At 54.8% G+C, this 25,139-nt stretch overlaps 3 protein-coding genes across 4 annotated transcripts; 1 reads left to right on the top strand and 2 right to left on the bottom strand.

The window, feature by feature from the left end:
* Positions 1-5,979: 5,979 nt before the first annotated feature.
* Dand5 (DAN domain BMP antagonist family member 5) lies at positions 5,980-13,123 on the bottom strand. Its single transcript, XM_090345894.1, has 4 exons — positions 13,106-13,123; positions 10,989-11,274; positions 8,726-9,060; positions 5,980-6,225 (listed from the first exon to the last, which is right to left on the bottom strand). Exons 1-4 carry the CDS (start codon positions 13,121-13,123, stop codon positions 5,980-5,982), a joined length of 885 nt encoding a protein of 294 aa, XP_090202020.1.
* Positions 13,124-13,744: 621 nt separating this feature from the next.
* On the top strand, positions 13,745-15,913 carry Gadd45gip1 (GADD45G interacting protein 1). Its single transcript, XM_090336254.1, has 2 exons — positions 13,745-14,138; positions 15,557-15,913. The coding sequence occupies exons 1-2, from the start codon at positions 13,789-13,791 to the stop codon at positions 15,873-15,875; spliced, it is 669 nt and encodes a 222-aa protein (XP_090192380.1). The 5' UTR covers positions 13,745-13,788; the 3' UTR covers positions 15,876-15,913.
* An 896-nt stretch (positions 15,914-16,809) lies between these two features.
* Rad23a (RAD23 nucleotide excision repair protein A) lies at positions 16,810-24,102 on the bottom strand. 2 transcript variants are annotated; one of them, XM_090336259.1, is made up of 9 exons: positions 23,942-24,102; positions 21,353-21,514; positions 21,023-21,207; positions 20,840-20,895; positions 20,594-20,721; positions 20,344-20,422; positions 20,100-20,233; positions 17,155-17,254; positions 16,810-17,003 (listed from the first exon to the last, which is right to left on the bottom strand). In XM_090336259.1, exons 1-9 carry the CDS (start codon positions 24,011-24,013, stop codon positions 16,948-16,950), a joined length of 972 nt encoding a protein of 323 aa, XP_090192385.1. In that variant the 5' UTR covers positions 24,014-24,102; the 3' UTR covers positions 16,810-16,947. The 2 variants fall into 2 exon arrangements, with proteins under 2 accessions (XP_090192385.1, XP_090192383.1); XM_090336257.1 differs by having other exon boundaries at positions 17,090-17,254.
* Positions 24,103-25,139: the final 1,037 nt, after the last annotated feature.

Below are 25,139 nucleotides of genomic sequence, written 5' to 3' on the forward strand. Positions count from 1 at the left end.
AGCTATAATCCAGATTCCCCGCTCACCCTTACCCAACTTGTCCTTGCCATTTCCAGAAGCTTCTCCCCAAAACCAGGCTGGGGAAGGAAGCCAGGCAGGAGAACAGACTCTGTCTTGGGGGGGTGGGGTTTACATTTCCCTGTGTCCAATCTCAGGCCAATGACACCACACACACACATCAGGAGTCCCCTCAGTTCCTCTGAGTAAATCTAGGGGTGCAGCTGGATCCACTGTGTGGTATCCATGGTTCATGTCTGTCATCCTAGCTCCTCAGAAGGCTGAGATCTGAAGATAGTGGTTCAAAGCCAGCCACGGCAGGAAAGTCCATGAGATTCATATTCAATGAACCACCAAAAAGCTGGAAGCAAAGCTGTGACTCAAATGGCAAAAATATGAGCCTTGAGCAAAAAAAAAAAAAAAGGTCAAGGTCAGCCATCAGCTCCTGTGTTCAAACCCCAAGACCGGCTCCAACAACAACAACAACAAAGCCATTGTCACGCTGTGCCCCTACACAGAGAACATCACAGCTCCGTCTCCACCCTGTCCGTGGGTAGCTAAAGCAGTGGAAAGCCCTGTGTGCACCTAACGCATGCTGGCCAGCTCAGGCACCCTGACACGCTCCCCGCAGCTGTGCCAGCCATGTGGCCACGGAGAGTCACCACCCTGAGAGGTCACAAGGCAGGGAAATGGTTCCATTCGCTGTCACCCCAGGGTGGGGCCCACAGCTGTCCCAGATCTGAGGAAGCAAGCCAGCAGGCACAGACCGCTGGTCAAAACCACTTGGATGGCCCACGCCCAGGGTCTCCCTGTGGCAAGTGACAGAGGCCCAGGTCCCTCACATGGCCACAATGCCCACAGTTTCCCCTGAATGCACACACCCCAAAGCTGGGTGACAGCATCCTACATCGGTGGCAATCTCCAGAGCCCCTCACAGCTCACCAGCTTGCACACACAGACCCCCACCCGCCCTGATTTCCCCCTAGGTCCCCCCCAGGTCTCCCCAGAGTCTCTCAGAGCCTGGGACAGAGAGACTGACAGCCCCCCCTCCTCTGGAGTAGAGTAAGCCTAGTGGGGCGGGGCTAATGGGAGCGCAGCTGTTGGTGGTGGGTGCCAGCCCCCCCATCTCATGAATATTCATCAGCTGGGGATCTCCTGAACCTGTAGGGAGTCTGAGGTCCCCGGCAGCTGGGCACCCCAGTTCTGTGCCAGGAGCAGGAGGCACTCAGGTGAGGGGGGCTCTGCTAGGCCTCCACCTCGGTTCAAACATGACTTTGTGAACACAAACCTCACACGCATAATAGCCACACGAATTCACAGTCACACCACCCCACAACACACACACACACACACACACACACACACACAGAAGAGCACTTAAACAGATGCAGTCACATGAACTCACAACCACACCCCAACCACAGACTCCCACCACAGTGCACTCTGACACACACACACACACACACACACACGCACACGCACACACACCACAACCACCCAGACACACATCATTACATCCTAACCACACCGCAGTTCCATACCCTGGGGACACTGCTCCCCCAAAAACCCCAGCGACCCATGCGTGTAGCCCCACGACTCTGTGCCTGACACCCCTGCCACTTCACAGGTGGGGAAACTGAGGCACCCGGTCGTGTCACAGATGGGGAAACCGAGGCACGGCTCTCTGAGAGGCTCCCTCCTGACTCCAGGCCGAGGCTGCGCGCGGGCGCCCCCTGCCGGCCCAGCCTGGCAAGCGCGGCGCCGCGCGCGCGGGCGCTCGCGGGCGCGCGGGGCGGGCGCGCGCCTGACGTAACCATGGCATCCTCTTGGCACGCGCGGGGAGGGCGGGGCGGGCGCGTTGCCATGGCGCCGGCGGGGCCGCGTGAATGAGGCATTGTTCACCCTGGCGCCCTGGGCCCAGGGACTGCTGCTGTCCCGGGACCCACCCGGATCCACACACCTGGAGCCGGGCCCGAGTCAGGGAGAGATGGAGGGGCGGTGAGACAGGAAGAGAGATAAAGGGGGAGGGGGAGGAACGGGGGGAGAGATGGAGAGAGACCCGAACAGAGGAGTTGGGGGGGGGGTCAGAAAGGAGATTCGAAGAGGAAAGAGACACCACGTGGGGAGGCGATGAGGAGGAAGGCAGAGTGGGCGAGGGCGGAGATGGACCGAGGGGACACTCCGTGCCACTCCCACGGGACTCACACCCTGAGAAAGTGACCCCTGGCACACGTGGGCACAGACACCCCCATTCCCAGGGCCCGGCGCAGAGGGCCGCGTCGGGGACGCGCTGTCTGGCTCGTGAAGACTTTGTCGGGCCCAGCCAGCACCTCCACCCACGGAGCGAAGCCTCGGGGGTGACCCAGACCCCCGAACCTTCGCCCTCCTTCCCTAATTCTGGATGCTGGGGGGGGGCCCTAGTGGGGGGACTCTCCGGGGGTGCTGGGTCCAGGTGTCCGCCGATGGACACGCCGGGCTCCTGCCCGGCGAGGTGCGCCCCGCCCCCTCGCCAGGGAAAAAGATTGGGTCAAGCCAGGCCACCCTGGTCCCCGGACTCCTTGCCCGGTTAGGTCAGCCCAGCCCCAAACCTGGGCCAAGGGCGGCCCCTGGTGGTCGCCTGTGGCTCTGCATCCATTCTTCTGGGAGGATCCGGTGGTGGCCGCGTTAGGAGTTCTAGGCCTTGAGAACTCCAGGGTGAGGAATCCATCCAGATTCTCCAGGGGACTGTGGATGTCACTCGGGAGGCTCTGGGCTCTCCAGCAACGAGGAAGAGAGACAGAACGAAAGAGAAAGCTGAGTACCAATGGCTCACACCTGTAATCCTAGCTGCTCAGGAGGCTGAGATCCGAGGCAGGAAAGTCCATGAAACGCTTTTTCTCCAGTAAACTATCCAAAAAGCCAGAAGTGGAGCTGTGGCTCAAATGGTTGAGTGACAGCCCTGAACACCAAAGCTCAGGGATAGCACCCAGGCCCTGAGTTCAAGCCTCTGAATCAAAAGAGAAAGAAAGAAAGAAAGAAGGAAAGAAAGAAAGAAAGAAAGAAAGAAAGAAAGAAAGAAAGAAAGAAAGAAAGAAAGAAAGAGCGAGCCTAGAATTCATACTCAAACAGGCAGGACCCAGAATCTAAAGATCTTGTGTTCCACAATCCAGACCCAAGAACCTACACTCTAGGACCCAGAACTCAAAAGTCTAGAACCTAGTATGTAGAACTTGAACCCAGGATCCAGAATCCAGCATCCAGAACCAAGAACCTAAAGACCAGCTGGCAAAATTGAGAGCCATCATGCCATCTTCAGAGTTCTCAAGATCAGGGCAGAGGGAAATCTTGGCTGTTCAGAGAGTTCTTGTCCCTCCATTCCTGAAACCCTGGGTTCCATCCCCAGCGCACACACTGCATCCCCCCAAAAGAACTTTGGATCTGAGCAGGGCAGTGGGGGTTGGTGAGGTGGCAACTACTGGAGGGAGAGGAGGAATACAGATGGACCTCTCCCCATGCTTTTTCCCCCATGCATTTACACACACGCGCGCGCGCGTGTGCATGCATGCACATACACCCCACTCTGAAAAGCTTCTACACAGAGATCCTGCACCCCAGACATGTAGTCTGTAACATAAACAGCACCCCATTTGCTCTAGTGTATACCCACACTCACAAGGGTCACATTACAAGATGTGTGGACATCTTGGCCTGTCACCCAAACACGAACATAACCAGATCCTCAGCTACACTCTCATCTGTGCAGCCATGGGTCATGGCTGTGCCCCCAGCCACCTTACCAAACTCCCAGAGACACATGGAACCGCACAACTCCCAGCTCCCCATTTACACGCTTTGAGAATTGTGGAGGAGTGCACACACACACACACACACACACACACACACACACACACGTAGACTCCCTCAGTGCAGAGAAAACCCATGTCTTGGCAGCCAGGCAGCTCCTGGAGAGGGGACCCCCCCCAGGGACAAGGCTCACGGTGCACCCCCATATCCACCGCAGCCCACCCCCACCCTGCCTGGCCGGCTGATGGGCTTTAATACAGATGCCAAACTCATAATTGTAACTGAGGGTGACAGGTCACCTTGAGCCCCAGATGCTCGCATGGTGACAGATGGCGTTGGCAAACCTGATTAGCGGCCCCCCGTGCCAGAGCCTGTGGCACCTGCCTCCCTGCCCCTCCCCCGCTCCCCCAGCTCTCATTACCCACCCATTACTGGGCTTGGGGGGGCAGGAGGGGGAGCGGCTGGCACTGCCCGGGAGGGGGCAGGGACTCTGGGGGCCCTCTTGGCACCAAGGTTCCCAGCTGGTTCTCCTAGCTGCCAGGAGGTGGGTACAGCTGAGAGGTGGGGGGGGGGGGAAGCAAGCACCTCATAGAGGCCAGAATGAAGGTGCCAGAGTTTGAGTTTCAGCCTTCAGTTGCTTCCTGGGGGTTTGACAACAAACTGGGGAGACAGGATGGTGCATCTCTCTGGGTCGTATGACCTCTTCTTCCTCCGCCTCTGGGGCTCTGGGAGCTTGGTGGGAACACTCTCCAGGCCCGTTCCCACCCCTCCATGCAGGTTCAGAGGGTCAGAGGTTGCCGGCTCCCACGCCCCAGTGGCCCATCTGTTTCCTCAGCCCCCTCCCCTGCTCACCCTCACCTGGGGCCTTCCTTCCTGAGTCAGGAAGAGGAGCGAGCCTCCCCCCTCAGCCGCCCCACACTCGGGGGGTGGGGGCATTTGAAGGCGATTCTGGCGATGCCACATGTCCCCATGTCTTTGCCAGACGCGCCCATCTGCCTGGGCCCTGATTCCAGCCGTCCAAAGCCAGGCCTCTCTGGCCCACTGCAGACACGGTGCCTCAGCTGGGCACGGAGCTCCCAGAACCCACATCTAGGGAACCCCAAGCAGAGAAAGACACACACAGCAGCAGCGTCGGACCCACATTTATGGTTCTCCGTGGAATGAAAGCTGGGCACAGGGCTGAACAGGGGACTCAGATGCCCCGAGAGGGGACATCAAGGCAGCTGGGGACACATGGAATCCGGAGCGCAGGAGGGGGAGAATGACTCTGGTGTTCCCAGCAGCAGTCTCTTGGCCTGCTTTGTGTTTGGATATCCTTGGAATGGGGGTCAAGGAGGAGTGGGGCTGTCTGTCTTCCCTGTAAGCGGGAAGTGTGTCTTTGACTTACTCTGGAAAAAGCCATTGGGCTTAGTGGTTTAAACTGAATCTCAGGCTGGGGGTGTGGCTCAATGACATAGCGTTTTGCTGGGTTCCATGAAAAGGGAGAGAGAGAGAAGTGGAGAGCGCAATCTGAATGCCAGCTGTGCCACAGACTGCTCTGTGACCTTGGGGGAGTGACTGACCTCTCGGAGCCTAGCCTCGTCCTCTGTATCGCATCTTGGGGTTAACCCTATCTGGTTGGGCGGTGGGAGGCTCATTCATGAGGCTCACAGGAGGAAGCCTCCGTCAAAAACGACTGGTCAGCGGGCTCGAATGAACGCTATTTTTTCTCTCTTTGGTGCTTGCAATGGAAACCTAGGGCAGGGTTATTGGACAAATGCTCCAACTCGGAGCCACGCCCCCTGCTTAGTGGGCCACGCCCTACCGGTATTCCGTGCTCCATCTGAGCCACGCCCCCACGGCCGAGCCACGCCCTACCGGTATTCTGGAGCCTGCGTCTGAGCCACGCCCCCACGGCCGAGCCACGCCCTCAATGGGCGAGCCACGCCCTACCAGTATTCTGGAGCCTGCGTCTGAGCCACGCCCCCAGTCTGAGCCACGCCCCTGCTCGACCACGCCCCCACCCGTAGTGCTGGGGATGAGAGGTCCAACTCCATGGCTAGTGCTGTGTCTAGTGTCCCCGGGCGCAGGGTGAGGGCGTCGGGGACCTGTGTCTGTCTGTCCTTGCCTCCTTGGCCTCTTGGCCAAGTCGTTCCTCGTGCCGGCTGGCGTCCTCGCCGTCCCGGACGTGTCTTCGCTCCAGGAGCCCGCCTCGGCGGCTCAGGGCTCGGGGACGCACCGGCAGTCCTGCACCAGCTCGGCGGACACCGCCACCCGCCGCCGCCAGGCGGGGCCGCCCGCGCGGCAGCGCAGGATCACCGGCACCCGGCGCCGGCGAGCCGGCCCGCAGCAGTTACTGAGGACCCGCGCGGGGGCGCCCGCGCCCGGGACGTAGAAGGAGGAGCAGCGGCCGAAGCAGAGGCGGTTGCGGACTCGGGCAGGCGCGCAGCCGGGCCTGGAGAGAATCTGGGGGCAGAGGAGGAGTCTGGAGCCGGGGTGCGCAGAAGCGGCCCGCCTCACTCCCACCCCCCTCGACGGGCGCAGGCCGGGCACAGGTGTCCAGGTCCACGCCGGGCCCGCGGGGTGGCCAGGAGCCAGTCACTCGACCTCTCCCGCCCTCGAACCTCACCCTGGACCCCAAGAAGGGATCTGGGTGTGGGGGTTCACGCCTGTAACCCCAGCTACTCAGGAGGCTCGCATCCGCCTCAGGAAGAAAGGTCCGTGAGGCGTCATCTCCAAAGTAACTTAGCAGAAGGCTACGCTGGAGACATGGCTCAAATGGTAGAGGGCCAGCCATGAGCAAGCAAGCAGGCCAAGCTAGTGCCCGTTCCTGAGTTCAACACACACACACACACACAATTATACTAAGGTAGGCAGTGATATAAAGCAATGACATAAAGCAGGGAAAGAAGGCACAATGCCTATGTGCCTCTGATGATATAAAATAATATCAAAGCCAAGCACCTCTGTAATCCTAGCTACTCAGGAGGCTGAGATCTGAGGATCTAGGTTCAAAGCCAGCCCAGGCAATCAAGAACGTGAGACTCTTATTTCCAACTAACTACTGGAAAATGGGAAGTGTGGCTGTGGCTCCAGGGGTAGGGTGGTAGCCTTGAGCTGAAGAGTTCAGGGACAGGGCCCAGGCCCAGAGTTTAAGTCCCAGGACTAATAATATTGAAATGAATTACACAACATGGAAAGAAGAGGATTTTTTTTTCTCTGTTGCTGTTTTTTTTCTTTTTGTCTTGTTTGCTCATTTATCTGTCTTTGGCAGGGTGAAGAGGACACAGAGATGGAGGGACAAAGGAGAAGCAAACACGGCAGTGGCACTAGTCATTGGACACTGTGGAAAAGGAACTGTACAACTTGTGGGTGGGGATGGGAGGGAAAAACCAGAAGAGTGAGAGGGAAGGGGGATACTTCGTGAACCTCAGGCTTGCACTCTGGACCTACCTGTTGTTCTCAGACTCCTTCGCTCCAAGCTAGTGCTCTACCACGTAAGCCATAGCACTACTTCTGGCCTTTTATGTGATTAATTGGAAAGAAGATTGTCACAGGGCTGGGAGTGTGGCTTCATGGTAGAGTGTTTGCCTAGCAGGCATGAATCCCTGGGTTGGATTCCTCAGTACCACATACATAGAAAAAAAACAGAAGTGGAGCTTTGACTCAAGTGGAAGAGCACTAGTCTTGAGTGAAAAAGCTAAGAGACAGCACCAGGCCCTGAGTTCAAGCTCCAGTACCAGCACAAAATAAACTAAAAGATGGAATCCCTGGAGTAATGGAAATGAAGTACCTGGAACGCCCTCTGCTGGCTAAACAGAAAAACACAGAATTAGGCAAATCAGCCCCAGGAGCTTATGCCTCTCCCCCCCCAACACACCTGTCTTTTTTTTTTTTTGCCAGTCCTGGGATTTGAACTCAGGGCCTGGGCACTGTCCCTGAACTTCTTTTGCTCAAGGCTAGTGATCTATCACTTGAGCCACAGAGCCACTTTCAGCTTTTTCTGTACTGAGGAACTGAACCCAGGGGAAGCACTCTACCACGAAGGCACTTCTAGCCCCTTGCACCCCATTTCTTGTGTAGTCCTGGGGCTTAAATTCAAGGCCTGACTACTGTCCCTGAGATGTTTTTCATTAGTTTTGATTTTTGGTTTTCTTTTGCTCAAGGCTATGCTTTACCACTTGAGCCACAGCTCTACTTCTAGTTGATTTTTGGTGGTTAATTGAAGATTTAAAGAGTCCCAGGAACCAAACGTGATGGCTCATTCTTGTAATCCTAGTTATTCAGGAGGCTGAGTTGTGAGGAGTGGACTTTTCCCAGGCAAGAAAGTCCAATGAAACAGCGAAGGAATCTTTTTTTTTTTTTAATTTTTTTGTTTATTTCTTTTTGGCCAATCCTGGGCTTGAGCTCAGGGCCTGAGCACTGTCCTTGGACTTTCTCAAGGCTAGAGCTCTACCACTTGAGCCTCAGCACCACTTCCAGCTTTTTTCTATGTATGTGGTACCGAGGAATCGAACCCGGGTCTTCATGCATGCTAGGCAAGCACTTTAACCACTAGGCCAAACTCTCGGCCCCCAGCGAAGGAATCATAGATGGAGCTGTGGCCTTGAGCTGAAGAGCTCAGGAATAGTGCCCAGGCCCAGAGTTCAAGCCCCACAACACACACACACACACACACACACACACACACACACAAAGAGAGCCTTACAGACTTTCCTGCCTAGGCTTTTTTTGAACTTCCATCCTAAGATCTCAGCCTCTTGAATAACATAAGATTACAAATATGAGCCACCAGCACCAGGCCTCATTCTGCTGCTCCATTTGAAGAGAAATGAAACAGACTTGGGGCCATTAAGGGGGACAATGCAAGACCTGGATCTCAATCTGCTTCTGGGTAACCCCGCCCCTCCCCCTCATGCTATCTGAGATGCTGAGGAGCAGCCTCTCCTCCCTCTCTGCCACTCACCTGGATAAAGGGCACAGCTTTACAAGTCTCACGGGTCACTTCCTGTGGGTCCAGGGGTAAGAACACAGCAGCCGGCAACTTCTGCCCTTGCTGCAGCTGGCTTGTCCTCAGCTGCCTGGTTTTCTGCAGCCCCAGGAAGGCCATCCAGGTGCTAACAGATGAGCCTGGCTGCAGGGGGTCGACCCAAGGCCGGGTGTGATTGACAGCAGCCCAAGACTGAGTCGGGTTCCAGGGTCCAGGCCTCCCTGAACTTGTGGGCAGCCAGACCCCGCTAAGCAGGCCCAGGAAAGTGGTCGGCCAATCCCAGCAGAGCATCTGCGTGGCTGTCTGTGAGTCTGTTACAGGGACTGGGCTCAGGGTCACTAGCAGTGGACCCTGCTGTCCATCCAGTGAGGAGAGGAGTCAGGACACTCTTAGAGTAAGGTTTTAAATCAAAAGGGCCACCTGGGCAGCATGGGAGCCGCCTGTGAACTCACCCGACCCCCACCAGGGGTGGGGAGGGAATCAGAGCCTGCCGGCTTCCCCAGCTCCTCCCCGCCTGCTAGGAGGTCCCAAGGCCTGAGACTGAAGTGGCATGGGGGTTCTGGGGTGTGAAAGCAAGTCCAGGGACCAGAGGCTGAGGGTGTCCCCAACTCCCCAGGACAATTTAGCAAAATGACACTCTACAGCCACGGTTTCAAGTGTATATATGCATGGCAGACGCCTTAAACAGTCCCTCAGCTACTTGTGTCATATAGAGTTAACTGGGGATTTATAATGATCATGGTGCATATATGCCAGTTTTGTAATTCTTATTGTGTATATATGCTGAGGCTTGAATTCAGGGCCTCTAACTCTTGTTTTTCCTCCCTCAAGGCTGGCACTCTGGTACTTAAGCCACAGTTCTCCTGGCTTTCTGGTGGCTCACTGGAGATAAGAGTCTCACTGACTTTTCTGCCTGGGCTGGCTTCGAACTTGGATCCTCAGATCTCAGCCTCTTTAGTAGTGACGATTATAGGGCATAAGTTTCTGGGCTATTAATAATTTTGAAACAGGAGATCAATATGTAGCCCAGACAGACCTGGAATTCCTGATCCTTCTGCCTCACTTTCCTAAATACTGGAATTATAACACACCTGGCTCTTTTTGTAATACTGAGTTGATAACCCATTCCTCATAGTGTTAGGATTTAAAGAAATAATTTGCAAAAGGAGATTAGACCAGCACAAAGAATCCCTCATGCTGAGGATGAAACCCAAGGCCTTCAGAATGCTAGGAAGGTGATTTATTTTGAGTATTCCAGTCCTGGGACTTGAACTCGGAACCTGGGCGCTGACCCCGAGCTCTTTTGCTCAAGGTCAGCATGCTGCCACTTGAGCCACAGCTCTACTTCTAGCTTTATATATATATATATAGATAGATAGATAGATAGATAGATAGATAGATATATTTATTGTAATTAATAGAAGGGTTACATGATATTTGCCAGATAGATGGTGCATTAATTCCCATACATTGATACCCTTTCACATGTCTTGGTCCCCATTTCCCTCCCCCCCCACCCCCTCTACTTCTAGTTTTATGTGGTTCATTGGAGATAAGAGTCTCAAAGGCTTTTCCTGAAAACTGTGATCCTAAGATCTCAGCCTCCTGAGTTACCAGCACTCAGCTTAAGCAGATGCTTTACCACCAAGTTGCACCCCTGGCCCCAAGCAGCAGTGACTGACTTATGTTGCTATGGCTCTCATTTACCATTTATTCTAAGTCAGGTATAATTCTTAGGGGAACTAAACAGAAACCAGAAGCAGGCTGGGTGCCTGTGGCTGACACCTGTAATCTGAGCTATTCAGGAGGTGAAGGTCTGAGAATCACTGTTCAAAAGTCCATGAGACTCTTTAATGCCAATCAAACCGCCAAAAACAAAACAAAACAAAAAGGTGAACGTGTGCTGTTGCTCAGGTGGCAGAGCAATAACCTTCAGTGAAAAAGCTCAAGGACAGCCCCTAGGTCCCAAGTTCAAGCCCCCGGACTGGCACACACACACACACAAGTATTTTAGTAAGAAAGAAACCAGGTGCTACATGCTCTTAGGAATTCTTTACAGTTCATCGCAAAAACAAAGTCATAAACTAGGAAGATGATTTTCAAGTCTGAGATGATTGGACTGGGACTGGGGTGGTGGGGGGGGGGCAGGCGGGGCCTCTCTCTCCCCTGGTGGTCAGGGAAGGCCCTCAAAGCTCAGAGATGGTTCTGCAGCCCATGGGAACTGGGCCGTGGGAAATACACAAAGCCAGGTCGCAGGCTTTGGGCACCCCGGGCGCCTGCGGGGCGGAGCCCAGCCCGGGTTCCCGGACCTCCACGGTGCGCTCCTCGCACCCAGGTGAGGAGCCGCTGGGCCGTGGGAAGCGGTGGGGGTGGGCGGAGCCCGGGTGGGCGGGGCGGAGCTGGGTGGGCGGGGCCAGGCCGGCGGGGCGGGGCCTTCCCGCGCGCCCTGCTGGTGGGGCGCCACGAGGCGCGCTCGCCCTCTGGCGGCGGCCTTCGGGACTGCACGGCGGGCACACGCAGGACACCTGCGGGGACCCAGGTCCACCCCGGCTCCTGTCCCCCAATCTGCGCTCTCGCTGTCTTCTAGACCTGTCCTAGTAGCCGCTGAAACCCCAAACTCGGTAGCTTCCTCCACTTTCGTTGTCGTTGGTCTCGGCGCTTGAACTCGGAGCCCTGAGCTTGTTTAGCTCAAGGCTGGCGCTCTACCTCTGAGCCAGAGCTCCACTTCAGGTTTTCTGGTGGTTCAACTGGAGATCAGAGTCTCGTGGACTTGAACCGCCATCCTCAGGCCTCTGCTTCTGAGTAGATAGGAATATGGGCATGAGCCGAGTGTGGGGTTTTAAACTTAAGAACTGGCTGCTCCCACTTAACTCTTTCTGCTCATGGTTGGCGCTCTACCACTTGAGCTACGCCTTGCCTTTCAGCTTTTTTTTTTGCTGGTTAATTGGAGAGTTTATGGACTTCCCTGCCCCAGTTGGCTTTGAATCCTCATCTTTAGACCTCAGCCTTCTGAGTAGCCGGGGTCATAGACACCCAGGTAATATGGCTGTTCACACGAGGACAAATTTGATGAGTCCAACCACAAAGGAGTCTCGCATTCAGAAGGACAAAGTGTGCTGTGGGCCCAAGAGTTAGGGGAGAAAGGTGGAGAACAAGTATAATTCCTGGAAATGGATGCTTGCGTATCAATGCAATCAACCCATTCATCACACACACACACAGTTAGGGCTATAAGCCTGGCTCTAACCACGATGGGGCACGACTCATTTTGCTGTAGCCCAAAGTGTCAGGGAGTGGCCCAAGCCATAGTGGATGTGGTTTAAGCCACAAAGAACCCGCATAGCAAGTGCCAAGCCCCAAGTCCAAATCCCCAGTATTGGTGCACGTGCACGCACAGGCACACACCCACGTATGCACACACACTCTACAGGATAGTAATGAAATGTTTTCCTGACCCCAGTGTGAAAAACGCAGTTACAAAGTATGTTCTTCAAACCTAGAAAAACCCACATGGGAAACAGTAGGTTAAGTGTGAAAAGTAAATTGAATTCTAACACAAGCCTGACACATTTCATGTCAACTGAAAATATACTTTGTACTTTGTTCCCACAGGCAGACTGCAAGTAAGTAGTAATGCAAAAAAAGCCAGTAGGCAAAAGTAAGCTCATGCTGGGAGTTTGGCCTAGTGGTAGAGTGCTTGCCCAGCATGCATGAAGACCCGGGTTCGATTCCTTGGTACCACATATATAGAAAAAAGCCAGAAGTGGTGCTGAGGCTCAAGTGGTAGAGCTCTAGCCTTGAGAAAGTCCAAGGACAGTGCTAAGGCCGAGTTCAAGCCCAGGACTGGCAAAAAAAAAAAAAAAAAAAAAAGTAAGCTCATTGCGTTCATTATTTCCTGCTGAACTGTATTTCTCCAACCCTCTTTGTCTTTCCATTTTTTGGAGATATGTGCTAGAACTCACCATCCTTCTGCCTCCCTTTACTCAGTGCTGGAATTACTGATATAAATAACCATGCATGGCCTGTTTTGTCTTGTTTTTTGTGCTGGAATGGAACTTTGGGCCTTATGCATGTTAATCCACCACTGAGCTAAGACACTTAATTTTTATTAATTTTTTATTACCTTATTTTCTTGTCATTCGGGGTGTGTGTGTTGGTCCAGGTGTGAACCACCAGCTCTTGGTTACAATTCTGTTGCCTTATATTTTTATTTATCTATTTTGTGGGGGGGGGGGTGGTCATGGGGCTTGAACTCGGCCTGTGCACTGTCCCTGAGCCTTTCAGCTCAAGGCTACTGACCTATCCCAGGGCCTGGGCGTTGTCTTTGAGCTCTTCAGCTCTAATCCACTGTCCTACCCTAGAGCCAAGCCCCATTTCCGGTTTTCTAGAGGTTAACTGGAGATAAGAGTCTCAGGTTCTTTTGTGCCCGAGCTGGCTTTGAACTTTGATCCTCAGATCTCAGCCCCCTGAGTAGCTAGGATGACAGACGTGAGCCTCCGTGCCCGCCCGGCTCTGCAGCCTTATGATGAATTGATTTCCCAGTGCTGGAGACGAAACCCAGGATGGAGAGCATGCCAGGCAAGAGTGCCACCCTCAGCCATCATGCTTTAGAAAACAAAGCAAAAAAAAGCCAAGCACCTGGTGGCTCATGTTTGTAATCCTTAGCAACTCATGAAACAGAGATGTGGAATATCAGAGCTCAAAACAAGACCAGGCAGAAAAGTCCAAGAGACTCCATCTCTAAATTAGCAAAAAAAAAAAAAAAAAAAAAAAAGTAGAATTAGAAGCCTGGCTCTTGACAGAATGCTAGCTGTGAGCAAGAAAACTCAGAGAGCTAGGCACGGAGTTCAAATCCCACCCTTCACAAGGTGAAGTAATTCGATGTATAAATTAAAGTTGGGTTTTCAGCTGTGCAAAGCTCGCTTCCCCAGAGCGGAGCGAGCAGGGCTGCCCGTCGCGCTGCCTGGACCCCGCGGGACCCGCGTTCAGGCAGCGCCGTGGCCAGCCTGACGCCTCGCGAGGACCCCCGCGAGGCCAAGATGGCGGCACCCGTCAGGCAGGCGCGGTGCCTGCTTGGGCGGGTGGCGAACCGGAGCCTCGGTTCCCGCAGCTACCGGGCGCCCCCGCCCCCGCGCCGCTCGCCCGGTCCCTGGTGGCCGGACCCCGAGGACCCCCTCACCCCGCGCTGGCAGCTGGGGCCGCGCTATGCAGCCAAGCAGTTCGCGCGGCACGGCGCCGCCTCCAGGGTGGACCCCGGCTCGCTGTGGCCGTCGCCGGAGCAGCTGAGCGAGGTGGAGGCCGAGGAGCGGGAATGGCAGCCGAGCCTGGCCACCATGCAGGAGTCCCTGCGGGCGCGGCAGCTGGCCGAGGAAGAGACGCGGCGGGCCAGGTGCGTGTGCGCGTGCGCGTGCCGGCGCGCATGCGCCCGGCTGCAAAGCCAACCCCGGCAGGACAGTTCTTGGGTCACTGGGTCTGCCGGGCGTTTCTGTGCCAGGCCTGGGCGCTGAGCACACGGCAAGAAACGCAACAGACGGGGGTGCGTGTGCGTGTGGGCGCGCGCCAGTCGTGGGGCGTGAACTCGGGGCCTAGGAGCTGTCCCTGAGCCCTTTTGCTCAGGACTGACACTGTTAACCGTTTGAGCCACAGCTCCACTTCTGGCTTTTTGGTAGTGTAATGGAGATGGGCGCCCACGACTTTTCCTGCCCAGTCTTGACTTCTAACCGTGATCCTCAGATCTCAACCTCCTACGTAAGCTAGAATTAAAAGGAAGGCTAGAGCCTCTGGCTCCCAAGACAGGCATGTTTTAGATGGCCACAGAGCAGCTAAGAAGATAAAACTGAAGCGGTGAGGAGTGCATTGTCAGAGGACGTTTGAGGTTCAGGGACTCCCCCACTTCTCCGAGTAGGTGATGTTCCAGCTGAGCCCTGGAAGACCCAGCATCACCAGGAAGAATTCCCACTCGAGGGAGCAGCGAGTGCAAAGGTCCTGAGGTGGAATCTTGCCTTAAGGAACCACCTGGAGGCTGCTTTAGGATGGCAGGCGTGGGTGGTGGGGGAGGCCCGGTGTTTAAGGCAGAGGTCGGATTAGGATGCAGATCTGAGGAGAAACTAGAGACAAGTCCTTATTCCTTAAGGGAGGGGCCGGGTCCTTGTGTTGCTGGGAAGTTTCCTTTCCATTTCCCAGCAGCCTTGGGAGACCAACCTCATTTTAGGGTTGGGGAAACAGCAGGCCTGGGAAAGTGGAATCAGGTGTCCCGGGTCTGAGTCCTGTTCCCAGGGAAAGGAAGTCTCCCGTGTCTGTCCATTCTGAACTCTGGGCCGTGCTTACTCATGCTCCAGGTTCTTAATCCTTCAAATGGAACTTCAAATGGTAGCTATGGTCTCACAGGGCTCGGGGGAAAGAGTCCAACCTGTTCAAAGGAGTCTGTGGGACATACAATACATGCTTGGAGAGCCCCAAGGAATATGGTTGGTGCCCAGATAAGTCTTTAAACAAGTCTAAAGCATACAGTAAGTGCTCAAAGAAGTCTCTGGCACACTGTAGGTGCTCTGTAAAATCTACGGGACATATAGTAGGTGCCCAATGAATACCACACACAGCAGGTGCTAGGCTCTGGCCCCTGGGAATCTTGGCCTACCTTGCGGGAGGGGGGGGGTGTTTCTCTGCACTTGGACCTTCCATGGGGGGGAGGGGAGGTTAGGGTTTGCACACACACACACACACACACACACACACACACACACCACACACACACACACACACACACACACACACACACACCCACACCCACACCCCGTTCTCCTGCAGGGAGCAACACATCGCAGAGTGCCTGAGCAAGATGCCACAGATGATTGAGGACTGGCGACAGCAGAAGCGGGAGCGCTGGGAGAAGGAGCAGGCGGACAAGGAGAGGAAGGCCCGGCTGCAGGCTGAGGCCCAGGAGCGCTTGGGCTATCACGTGGACCCGAAGAGCGCCCGCTTCCAGGAGCTGCTGCAGGACCTAGAGAAGCAGGAGCGCAAGCGCCTGAAGGAGGAGAAGCAGAAGCAGAAGAAGGAGGCGAGGGCTGCCACTCTGGCTACCAGCACGGCCCAGCCCCCAGCAGCCTCTGAGGCACCCAGCTCCTGAGCTGTCCTTTCTCAATAAAGGCCTGTCCCCACCCCCCCCCATGGCTCTGTGTCCTCTCTATTCCTTTCCCAACACCCAGGGGGACAGGAGACCCCTCCACCCATAGCTGGGGAGAAGGGATGGCTAGGCAAATAATGGGGGAGCAGATGGCAGTAGTGAAGAAGGCTTCTGTTTACCAACATTCATCTCCAGTAATTAGCCAATTACCAGGGGGGAAGTGTAGCCAAGGCAGACTGTGGTGATGATGGGGGGTGGGGAACAGCAGCCCTGGAGGCCAGGCTGCAGCCCCCATCTGCAGAGGCTGGCCAGCCCCCCTCCCTTCCCTGCCGTCCCAAGCCACCGTGCCTGCCAGCCCCAGCTCCGGGCAAGCTGGCAGAGCAGACGACCCCCGGTAGGCATGAACCATTGTTAGGGCTGGTTTTCAAACTTTATTCACTTCAAAACCTTTATCAGAGACGCGGTTCTGCTCTGGGGTGGGGCGGCCTGGCCTCCACAGCTGATGTCCCTTCATCCCAGGCTGGAGGCCAAGGCCGGGGAGGGCCCGGGGCCTCCTGAGATCACCCCAGATGGGAAGACTTGAGCTACTCCAGTGGAGGATCAAACTTGGGGGCTCCAGCTTCCCCTCATTCTGGAAGAGGGTGGGGCCGGGTACTTTGGAGGGGATGGGGAAGCGAGCAGCCGCCTCTCCATCTGGCTGCAGAGAGCTGGGACAGAGGCCAAGAGGGGTCCATCTGTCGCCTCCTGGCCCTGCCAGCAGCTTAGCGCAGGCTGGGCTGGGAGCCGGGGGCCAGCCGTCTGGCCCAGGTCCTCTCAGATGGAGGTGGGGGTGGGGCCCTCTAGGAGGGTGGGAACCTGGGCTGGCTTTTTGTCTTCTTTTTTTTTTTTTTAAGTTTTTGATTTTTTTTTCCACTTCTTAAATAAACCTGAATATATATATAGCTATATTCTTTTCTTTTATAAAACTTTGTGTGGAGTAGGGATGGGAGGTGGGGGGGGCGGCCTGGCCTCCCAGCGTCACTCGTCATCAAAGTTCTGACTCAGAAGGAAGTTGGCAGCCAGGTTCTCGTTTTTCTCACATGCGAAGTAGGCCTGGATCACCAGGCTCTCTGGGAACCCCAGGGCCTTCAACTGTGGGAAGAGGGGCAGGGGTAAGCAGGAGTGGGACTGGGGGGGGGTCTGCCTCAGGGCAGGGTCACCGCAGCCAGGCCTCTTACCCTCTCGATCGCTTCCTTCTCCTGGGGTGTCACCTGGATGTAGTTCATCTGTGGAGCCTCTTCACCAATGGCGCCCACCTCCCCCTCCACATCTGAGATGTCCGCCAGCTCCCCAGGGGGTTCGTTCAACATCTGGATGAACTGCTCCTGGTGCCGACTGATTTGCTGTGGGAGGAGGCGGACGGAGGCCCTCAGCTCCCGAGCCCTCTCCCGCAGTCCCCATCCCTGCCCTTGCTTTTACACCCATCAGTGAACCTCAGAAGATGCTATGCCAGCCAGGCACTGGAGCTCACGCCTGTAATCCCAGCTACTCAGGAAGCTGAGATCTGAGAACAGAGGTGTGAAAGCAGCAGGAAAGTCTCTAAGACTTTTCATTTTTGGTCTGAGACTGGGACTTGAACTCGGTACCTGACACTTGCTCTCTGGCTAGTGTTCTACTGAGTCAGGTCTCCAACTGAGCACTGTCCTTGGGCTTTCCTCAAGGCTAGCTACTTTACCACTTGAGCCACAGCACCACTTCCGGTTTTTTCTGTGTGTGTGTGGTAACTGAGGAATGGAACCCAGGGCTTTATGCATGCTAGGCAAGCACTCTACCACTAGGCCAAACTCCTCACCCTTCAATGAGGATTTTTATCTTTTTTTTTTTTTGCCAGTCCTGGGTTTGAGCTCAGGGCCTGAGCACTGTCCTTGGACTTTCTCAAGGCTAGGGCTCTACCCCTTGAGCCTCAGCACCATTTCTGGCTTTTTTTCTATGTATGTGGTACCAAAGAATCGAACCTGGGTCTTTGTGCATGCTACGCAAGCACTCTACCACTAGGCTAAACTCCTGGCCCAGATTCTTATCTCTTAACCAGCAAAAGGACAGAAGCAGAGTCATGGCTCCAGTGGTAGAGTGCCAGCCTTAAGTGAAAAAAGCTAAGGGATAGTGCCCAGTCCCCGAGTTCAAGTCCTCGTATCAGCACCAAAAGAACCCCCCAAAACCTACTGTAGTTAAACAGCACTGTAGTCATGGAAACAGCTAGTGTGCAGAGGATAGAAAGAGACTGTGTGTAAATCCATGGACCATGCAACAGCAGGCCTGGGCAGGAGGGGGTTACTGGCTCTGAACAGCCAGGAGGAGAAAGGATGATTGCCTAGCATGCCTGAAGTCCTGGGTTTGAATCCTTGGTACCACATACACAGAAAAAGCGGGAAGTGGTGCTGTAGCTGAAGTGGTAGAGTGCTAGCCTTGAGCAAAAGAAGCTCAGGGACAGCACCCAGGCTCTGAGTTCAAGCTCCAGGACTGGCAAAAAAAAAAAAAAAAAAAAAAGCCAGGTGCTGGCTGGTGGTTTCATATCTGTAATCCTAACTACTCAGGAGGCTGAGATCTGAGGATCATGATTCAAAGCCAGCTGGGCAGGAAAGACTATGAGACTCTCATCTCCAACTGAACACCAGAAGACCAGAAGTAGATCAAAGTGGTAGAGGGCTAGCCTTGAGCAAAAGAGTGCCTAGGCTGAGTTCAAGCCCCATGATGGATAAAGAAAAAGAAAAAAGCCACGGCAGAGGTGATGAGTTAAAACTCAAAAGGGACTGGGTGTGTCATCTGTGGAAAGCCCCACGCTGGGCTTTACCACCTGGGCTTTACCACAGAGCTGCAGCTCAGCCCAGTAAACCTATTTTGTTGTTGTTAGTCACAGAGCCTCAACTCCGGGCCTGGGCACTTTTCTAATCAAGGTTAGCACTCTACCACTTTAAGCCACAGCTCCACTTCTAATTTTCTGGGGATTCATGGAGAGGAGTCTCAGACTTTTCTGTCCGGGCTGACTTCATACTGTGACCCTCACACCTCAGCCTCCTGAGTAGCTGGGCTGACGTGTAAATCCTGGTGCCCAGCTTTTTTTTCCTCGTTTTTGAGACAAGGTTTCATTCTGAAACCCAGACTGGCCTGTTAACCAGCCATCTTGGCACCTCAGCTTCTCAAGGACTGGGACTACAGGTATAGTCCATACCCAGTGTAAGGTCACACGGCAGTATGTCGGGACGCTGGCGGTTCTGAAGCAGCTGTATCTTTGTCAACTCCTGACAACGTTCATGTAGAAGAAAAGTGCTTTCTCTCCAGTCTGACTGTGGGATGTGGGCAGGGGAACTGGGCCTGTGGTTCAAGCAACCAGGACAGACAGCCAAGGGGTCTGGAGAGAGCTGTTCTGAAGTCTCAAGAGCTTAGGAGAGCCAGGCGCCAGTGGCTCACGCCTGTCATCCTAGCTACTCAGGAGGCTGAGATTTGGAGATCAGAGATCAAAGCCAGCTTGGTTAGTCTATGAAACTCCAAAAAACTAAAACTAAAACTAAAAAGAAAAAGAAGTCGGCCAAGACATGAGAAAGGGTATCAATGTATGTGAATTAATGCACCTCCTATCTGGCAAATATAATGTAACCCTTCTATTAGTTACAATAAAAAATATATGAAAAAAACAACAAAAAAAAGAAGTGAGAAGTAGGGCTGCGGCTGAAGTGGTAAAGCACCAGTCTTGAGCAAAAAATCAGCTCAGGGACAGGACCCAGGCCAAGCCAACTGGTCCGGGACCAGTTCAAAGACAAACCAAGAAACTATTAAGACATTAAGTCAAGCCGGAAACCTGCTCAGAGAACTGGCGGGGCCAGCACAGGTCTGGCATTGCAGACTGTGCCATCAGGATGGTGACTGGGGGGACAGAGTGCAGGTGAGGACCCAAAGCAGGTACTGCATGTGGCGGCAGGCCACAGTGCCCTAAAAAGTGGGCAGCTAGCTCCAGAGATCCAGAGAAGACTGTTGGGGCATCCAGGCCAGAGCTGGAGCCCAGGACTTCCACAGTCAGCTGAAATATTCTGGGGTCAAATTCCCCCTGCCTCACTGGTGGTCCAGACAGGATGCCTCCACAGGGGGTGGGGGCAGCTCAGGGAGGGCCATCCACCCCTCCACACCCTAACCCAGGCATCCTCAGGAAAGGGGACTGGCACCTGACCCGCTCCCTCTGCCCTGGGGCCGCACCTGCAGCAGCTGAGGATTCTCCTGGCCCAGCTGCTGGAGCAGGGCGGGCAGCAGTGCCGGGTTCTGCTGAATCACCTGCCGCATGTTCTGGAACTGGGGCTGGTCCCGCAGGAACTCCAGAGGGTTCTCTCCAGCTGGTAGGGGTTTGGGGGAAGCAGTGTGTGGTCAGATACCATGCAGAACTTCCAGGGGCTGAGAAAACAGACACCAGACACCCTAGGCAGGCCCTCTTCCCATGGCTCACCGGCTTCTGTGGCTGGCGGCTCGGGTACCTGGCTCTCCTGGACGGCACCTGGCTCAGGCTCGGGGCTCCCCGGGATTCCCTGTCAGGGGTGTTGTGTCATGTTCACAGCCAGGCCTCCCACTGCCTCCCCTCCAGTGTGCCCTGCCTGGTGGAAGACTGGAGGCCTGGGTGCCATCCTTCAGAGTCCACCTGCCCAGCCACTCCCCAGGGGCCCCTGGGGCAGGTCCTCCGACCCAGAGGAGGCCCTCACCGTTAGCAGATACTCCACAGCCCGGTGCGGGTTGTTGTAGCTGGCTCTCAGGGCGGCCACCACCCGCTCACGCTCGTAGCCCATGGCCACAATCTCTGCCAGCATTGCCTCGTACTCAGAGCCAGTCACTGTGGAGGGAGCAGCAGAGCCTGGGTCACCAGGGACGGGCACAGGCAGCTCCCGGGCCCACCCCAGCGGATGGCTGCGGGCACCCAGTCGCCTCTGCCCTGGGGACCACCCACCCACCTAGCGTGGACGCCGCGTCTTCCTCTCGCCCGCTGCTACCTGAAGAGGGAACAGAGCTGCAAATTCAAGAGAGAGAAATCGGACCCTGGCTTCTGGCGGCTCGCCCCTCCCCCCAGGAGCAGGAGGCGCTGGAGATGCCAGGGGGAAGAGGGGCCCAACGTGGGGGTACTGCCCCTGCCTTACCCTGACACGGACTCTGGGGACGTCGTGGTGGCGGACTCCTCCGATGGGCTCGGGTCCTCTCTGCTGGTGGGGGGGGGTTGGGCCATAACCGAGGCAGGGACGGCCTGGAAGGGGATGGAGGACTCCGGAGGGACAGCAGGGGGCGAGGCCTCTGGGGGTGCTGAGGTACCCTGGCCGGCTTTGGCCTGTGTTGGCAAGGGACTAAGTGTCAGCATCCCTCTATCGAGCCCCACGCCCGCCCAGGAGGACCTCGCCCTGCTCGTGGCTAATCTTTCCTGAGCACACCGGGCTCTTTGCCAGCCAGGCCCCCATTCCAGGTCATCCACCCACCTTGGTCACCATGACAACCACAAAGTTCTTCTCATCGATTCTGTAGTCCCTAATGGGTACGTCGTCGCTTAGGATCTTGCCGGCATAGATGAGTTTCTGCCCGGCCACTGGGAAAGCATCCCGGCCCTTCTCAGCCTCTATCTTCTCCTTCAGTACCTTCACCTGCAGAGACAGGCAGAGAGGTCATGGCAAACTCGGACTCTTCTCTCCCCACTCAGCTCTAGGGAGCACAGATGCAAGTTTCCGGGCAAGGCCGCGCTTTGTACTCAAGTATACTAGTGAGCGAGCATTTGCTAAGCCTGTATTATGTGCCAAGAGATTTTCTAGGGCTCTGAGCTTGTTTTGTCTTCCTTGTTCCGGGCAATGAACACAGAACCCAGGGCCATCAGGTCTGAGAGGCAAGCACTCTACCAATGAGCTGCAACCTCAGTTCCTTAAAGTTCCTGTATGGAGGCCAAGGAATGACCCAAAACCCAACGGCTGGGTGCCAGTGACTCATGCCAGTTATTCTGGCTACTCAGGAGGCTGAGATCTGAAGGTGGCAGTTGGAAGCCAGCTCAGGCAGGAAAATCTGTGAGATTCTGTCTCCAAAAAAAAAAACAAAAACACCAAAAAGCCAGAAGTAGAGCTGTGACTCATATGCTAGAGCACTAATCCTGAGTGAAAAAGCTAAGGGACAGCACGAAGCCCGAGTTCAAGCCCTGGCACACATGTGCATGCGTGCATACATACAGGAACATGCAGCAAACATACACATGCACAGAAACACAAGTCACTGCTCTCAGGGAAAAGGCAACCTTTGAAGGAAAAAAAGCAACTATGTATTTCAGAAGACAGGAAGTATGTGGAGAAACAAAATAATCTGTCTCCTCATTAATTCTCCACTTAGCTGACCTCAGATAATAAATGACCCCTAGTCACAGGGAAGTTACTAGAGATTGTAAAGGTGTATGTATCCTATGTCCAAGCACTGTAATTGTATGAAATGGGTCTCAGTGGCCTCATACTGTACATTCAGCCACTTGCCAGACCTAAAGATCTCATCAGAAAAAAAGAAATCTGAATTTCTTTTCCACCAAAAACAGACTTCAGAGGCTAGGGTATGGTGCACTGGTAAAATGCTGCTTGGCTAGCAAGTGCCCTGAACCCCAGCACAGGAAAAAAAAAAAAAAAAAGCCTTAGTCTTATGGGATAATGGTACAGCACCAAGTACACAGGTCTTCAATGTCTTAATTCTCCTCTGCACTGAGAACAAAGCGTAAGTCTGGGAGTCAGTTATTGAGTCCCAGATACTCAAGAAGCTAAAATGGGTGGACATCCTGAGATAATGGGTTGGTAACCAGTAAGTTCAATCCCCTTACACACACTCAAAAAATAAGTTGGGCAGAGACAGGAGGTCACAAGTTCTAGAACAGATTGGGCTACCTCCAGAAACTGTCTCAAAAACAAAAAAGCTAGGCCCACAGCTCACATTTGTAATCTTACTCTGGAGGCGGAGATATAAGGATCTTGGTTTGAAACCAGCCTGGGTAGAAAACTCCGTGTAACTCTTATCTTCAATTAACTACCAAAAAGCCAGAAATGGAGCTGTGGCTCAACTGACAGAGTGCCAGCCTTGAGCAAAAGTCCAAGCCTGGCACGGTGGCTCATGCCTGTAATCCTCCTATTCAGGAGGCTGAGATCTGAGGATCTATGTTCAAAGCCAGCCTGGGCACAAAAATACGTGAGACTCTTATCTTTAAATAACCTCTAGAAAACAGGAAGTGGGGCTTGGCTCAAAGGTAGGGTGGTAGCCTTGAGCTGAAGAGCTCAGGGACAGCACCTAGGCCAAATTTAAGTCCCATGACCCTCCCCCCCCAAAACAAAGTTCAGAGGACAGCGCCCTGACCCTGACTTCAAGTCCCAGAACGGGTACCCAAAAGGACAAAAAAAAAAAGTAAACAAAACCATGGCGCTATCAGATGAAAGCACTGCTGTGATCATGGCAGTTCCTTTACACTTAGGTCCTCGGGTCTGTAAAATGAAGGGTCATCGAATGAAAAGCCTGGGTTTGGGGTTTCCCCCCCCCTTTTCTTTTTTTGCAGATTCTGCAAGATGACCGACAGTGCTCTGTGACTGGGAAAGAATAAACGGGCCAACAAACACGGACCACCAAAACTAGTAAAATTGAGAATATTTATTATCTTCATCACCATCGCCTGATTTCCCCCCCTTAAGTCCTTCCTGACAGATTCGGCCCCGGCGGACCCGGCTGGCAGCACAATGCCCGGCAGGGAACCCGAGCCGGAGGCGCCCGTGCCCCGCGAGGGCGCTGACACCCGAGCCGGGCGCCCCAGGCGCAGGCGGGCGCCTCGGGGGCGGGGCCTCCCCTGACACCTGCCCCGGAGCGGCCCCCGCAGCCATCCGGGCGAGCCGCGCACGATCGGGGGGCTGCGGGGCGCTCGGGAGGGCTGGGGGCGGGCAGGCCCCGGCCCGCGCCCCCCTCCGCGCCCTCCCGTTGAGATCCCCGCCTCCCCGCCCTCCCCCACCCCGGCACCCGTCACTCCCGCCCGCCCCTACCCCCCCCCGGGGCTGTGGCCCGGCCCGCACCGTCTCATCAGGCTCCATGCGGATCTTGAAGGTCTGCTGCTGCAGCGTTTTGAGCGTGATGGTGACGGCCATGGCGGGGCCCGAGCAACGAGGCGGCCCCGGGATCCTCACACAACATGCAACTCACGCCGCCGCCATCTTAGCGCCCGGCCGCGCCAAGCGCCAAGCTCTTCCGGGTAAGCTGCGCGCGCACCTCGGCGCCTTGCGAGCATGCGCACAAGCCCTCGTCGGGACTAAGCATGCGCAGATCAAACTCTGCCGAGAGCGAGGGAAGGTGGCAAACCCTAAGAGTGCAGTCACGTGGCCTCGGGAGCGTGACGCCATGCCTATTAGAGGTGACGTCATCTGCCAAATGGTTGTGGCGACTCCGCTTTTATATCCAGATTATATATATTTGCTCCAGATCTGTCATTTCTTCCTTAAAAACCTTTAGGATGTTAAACATGTCATTTGAAATATGTCAAAATCAATGTTAATAAACTCTTTAAAAAAATCCTTTAGGAACCCTGAAACTAAAAGACTGAATGTGACACTTGAACAGCAGAAATCTCTTCCATCTGAAAGTGGCACTAATGCTGTGACCTCATTCCTTCTTCCTGCGGGGGCGGGTGGGGAAGCGCAGTACCCGTGCTGGGGCTTGAACTCAGGGTCTTGCATTCCCAAACTCTTCCTTCTCGAGGCTTGCACTCGACACACTTGAGCCCCAGCTCCGCTTCAAGTTTACTGGCGTTTAGGCCCAGGAACTTTCCTACCCAGGCAAGCCTCAATCCCTCATCCTTAAGATCTCAGACTCCTGAATAACGAGGATTACGGATGCCAGTCACCAGCACCCAACTTGCTACCCCTTCACAACTGCTGCAGTAATGCCATTATCTCCAAGCTACACCCCCAAAGTATTGAAGATGTTAACTTGGCAGGCCTCAATTGAATTTGGAATTCCTCCTGTAATTTTCTGTATGCAAATGCCTGCAAACCCCCCCCCCCTCCTCTCACAAAGAGCAGAGAGGGGCTTGGAAGACTGGGCCACTCCATTCATGGATGTGGGGTACTGACAGGAGGCAAGGAGGCCAGAAACCATGACATGTCCCTGTGTGTCTGGGACTGTCCCTGCTTCTCCCTCCACTCACCCAGAAGGACAAGGCTAGTTCATGGCTTTACCACCTTCTGCAACAGCCAAAGCTCCTGCCCACTTGAGTAG

The sequence above is a fragment of the Megascapheus bottae genome, chromosome 1, assembly GCF_031878675.1.
Source record: "Megascapheus bottae isolate mThoBot1 chromosome 1, mThoBot2.hap1, whole genome shotgun sequence".
Taxonomy (NCBI): Eukaryota; Metazoa; Chordata; class Mammalia; order Rodentia; family Geomyidae; genus Megascapheus; species Megascapheus bottae.

Excerpts from the sequence above, each read along its gene's own strand:
- Dand5 (XM_090345894.1), bottom strand. Across the intron at positions 9,061-10,988 it reads AGCCTGCGACCTGGCTTTGT|ACTCACAGACAGCCACGCAG; the intron begins GTATTTCCCACG and ends TCCCTGTAACAG. Across the intron at positions 6,226-8,725 it reads AAGCTGTGCCCTTTATCCAG|ATTCTCTCCAGGCCCGGCTG; the intron begins GTGAGTGGCAGA and ends CTCTGCCCCCAG.
- Gadd45gip1 (XM_090336254.1), top strand. The coding sequence starts at position 13,789 with ATGGCGGCACCCGTCAGGCAGGCGCGGTGCCTGCTTGGGCGGGTGGCG. Across the intron at positions 14,139-15,556 it reads GAAGAGACGCGGCGGGCCAG|GGAGCAACACATCGCAGAGT; the intron begins GTGCGTGTGCGC and ends GTTCTCCTGCAG.
- Rad23a (XM_090336257.1), bottom strand. The coding sequence starts at position 24,013 with ATGGCCGTCACCATCACGCTCAAAACGCTGCAGCAGCAGACCTTCAAG. Across the intron at positions 21,208-21,352 it reads TGGTTGTCATGGTGACCAAG|GCCAAAGCCGGCCAGGGTAC; the intron begins GTGGGTGGATGA and ends TTGCCAACACAG. Across the intron at positions 20,896-21,022 it reads TCCCCAGAGTCCGTGTCAGG|CTCTGTTCCCTCTTCAGGTA; the intron begins GTAAGGCAGGGG and ends TTGAATTTGCAG.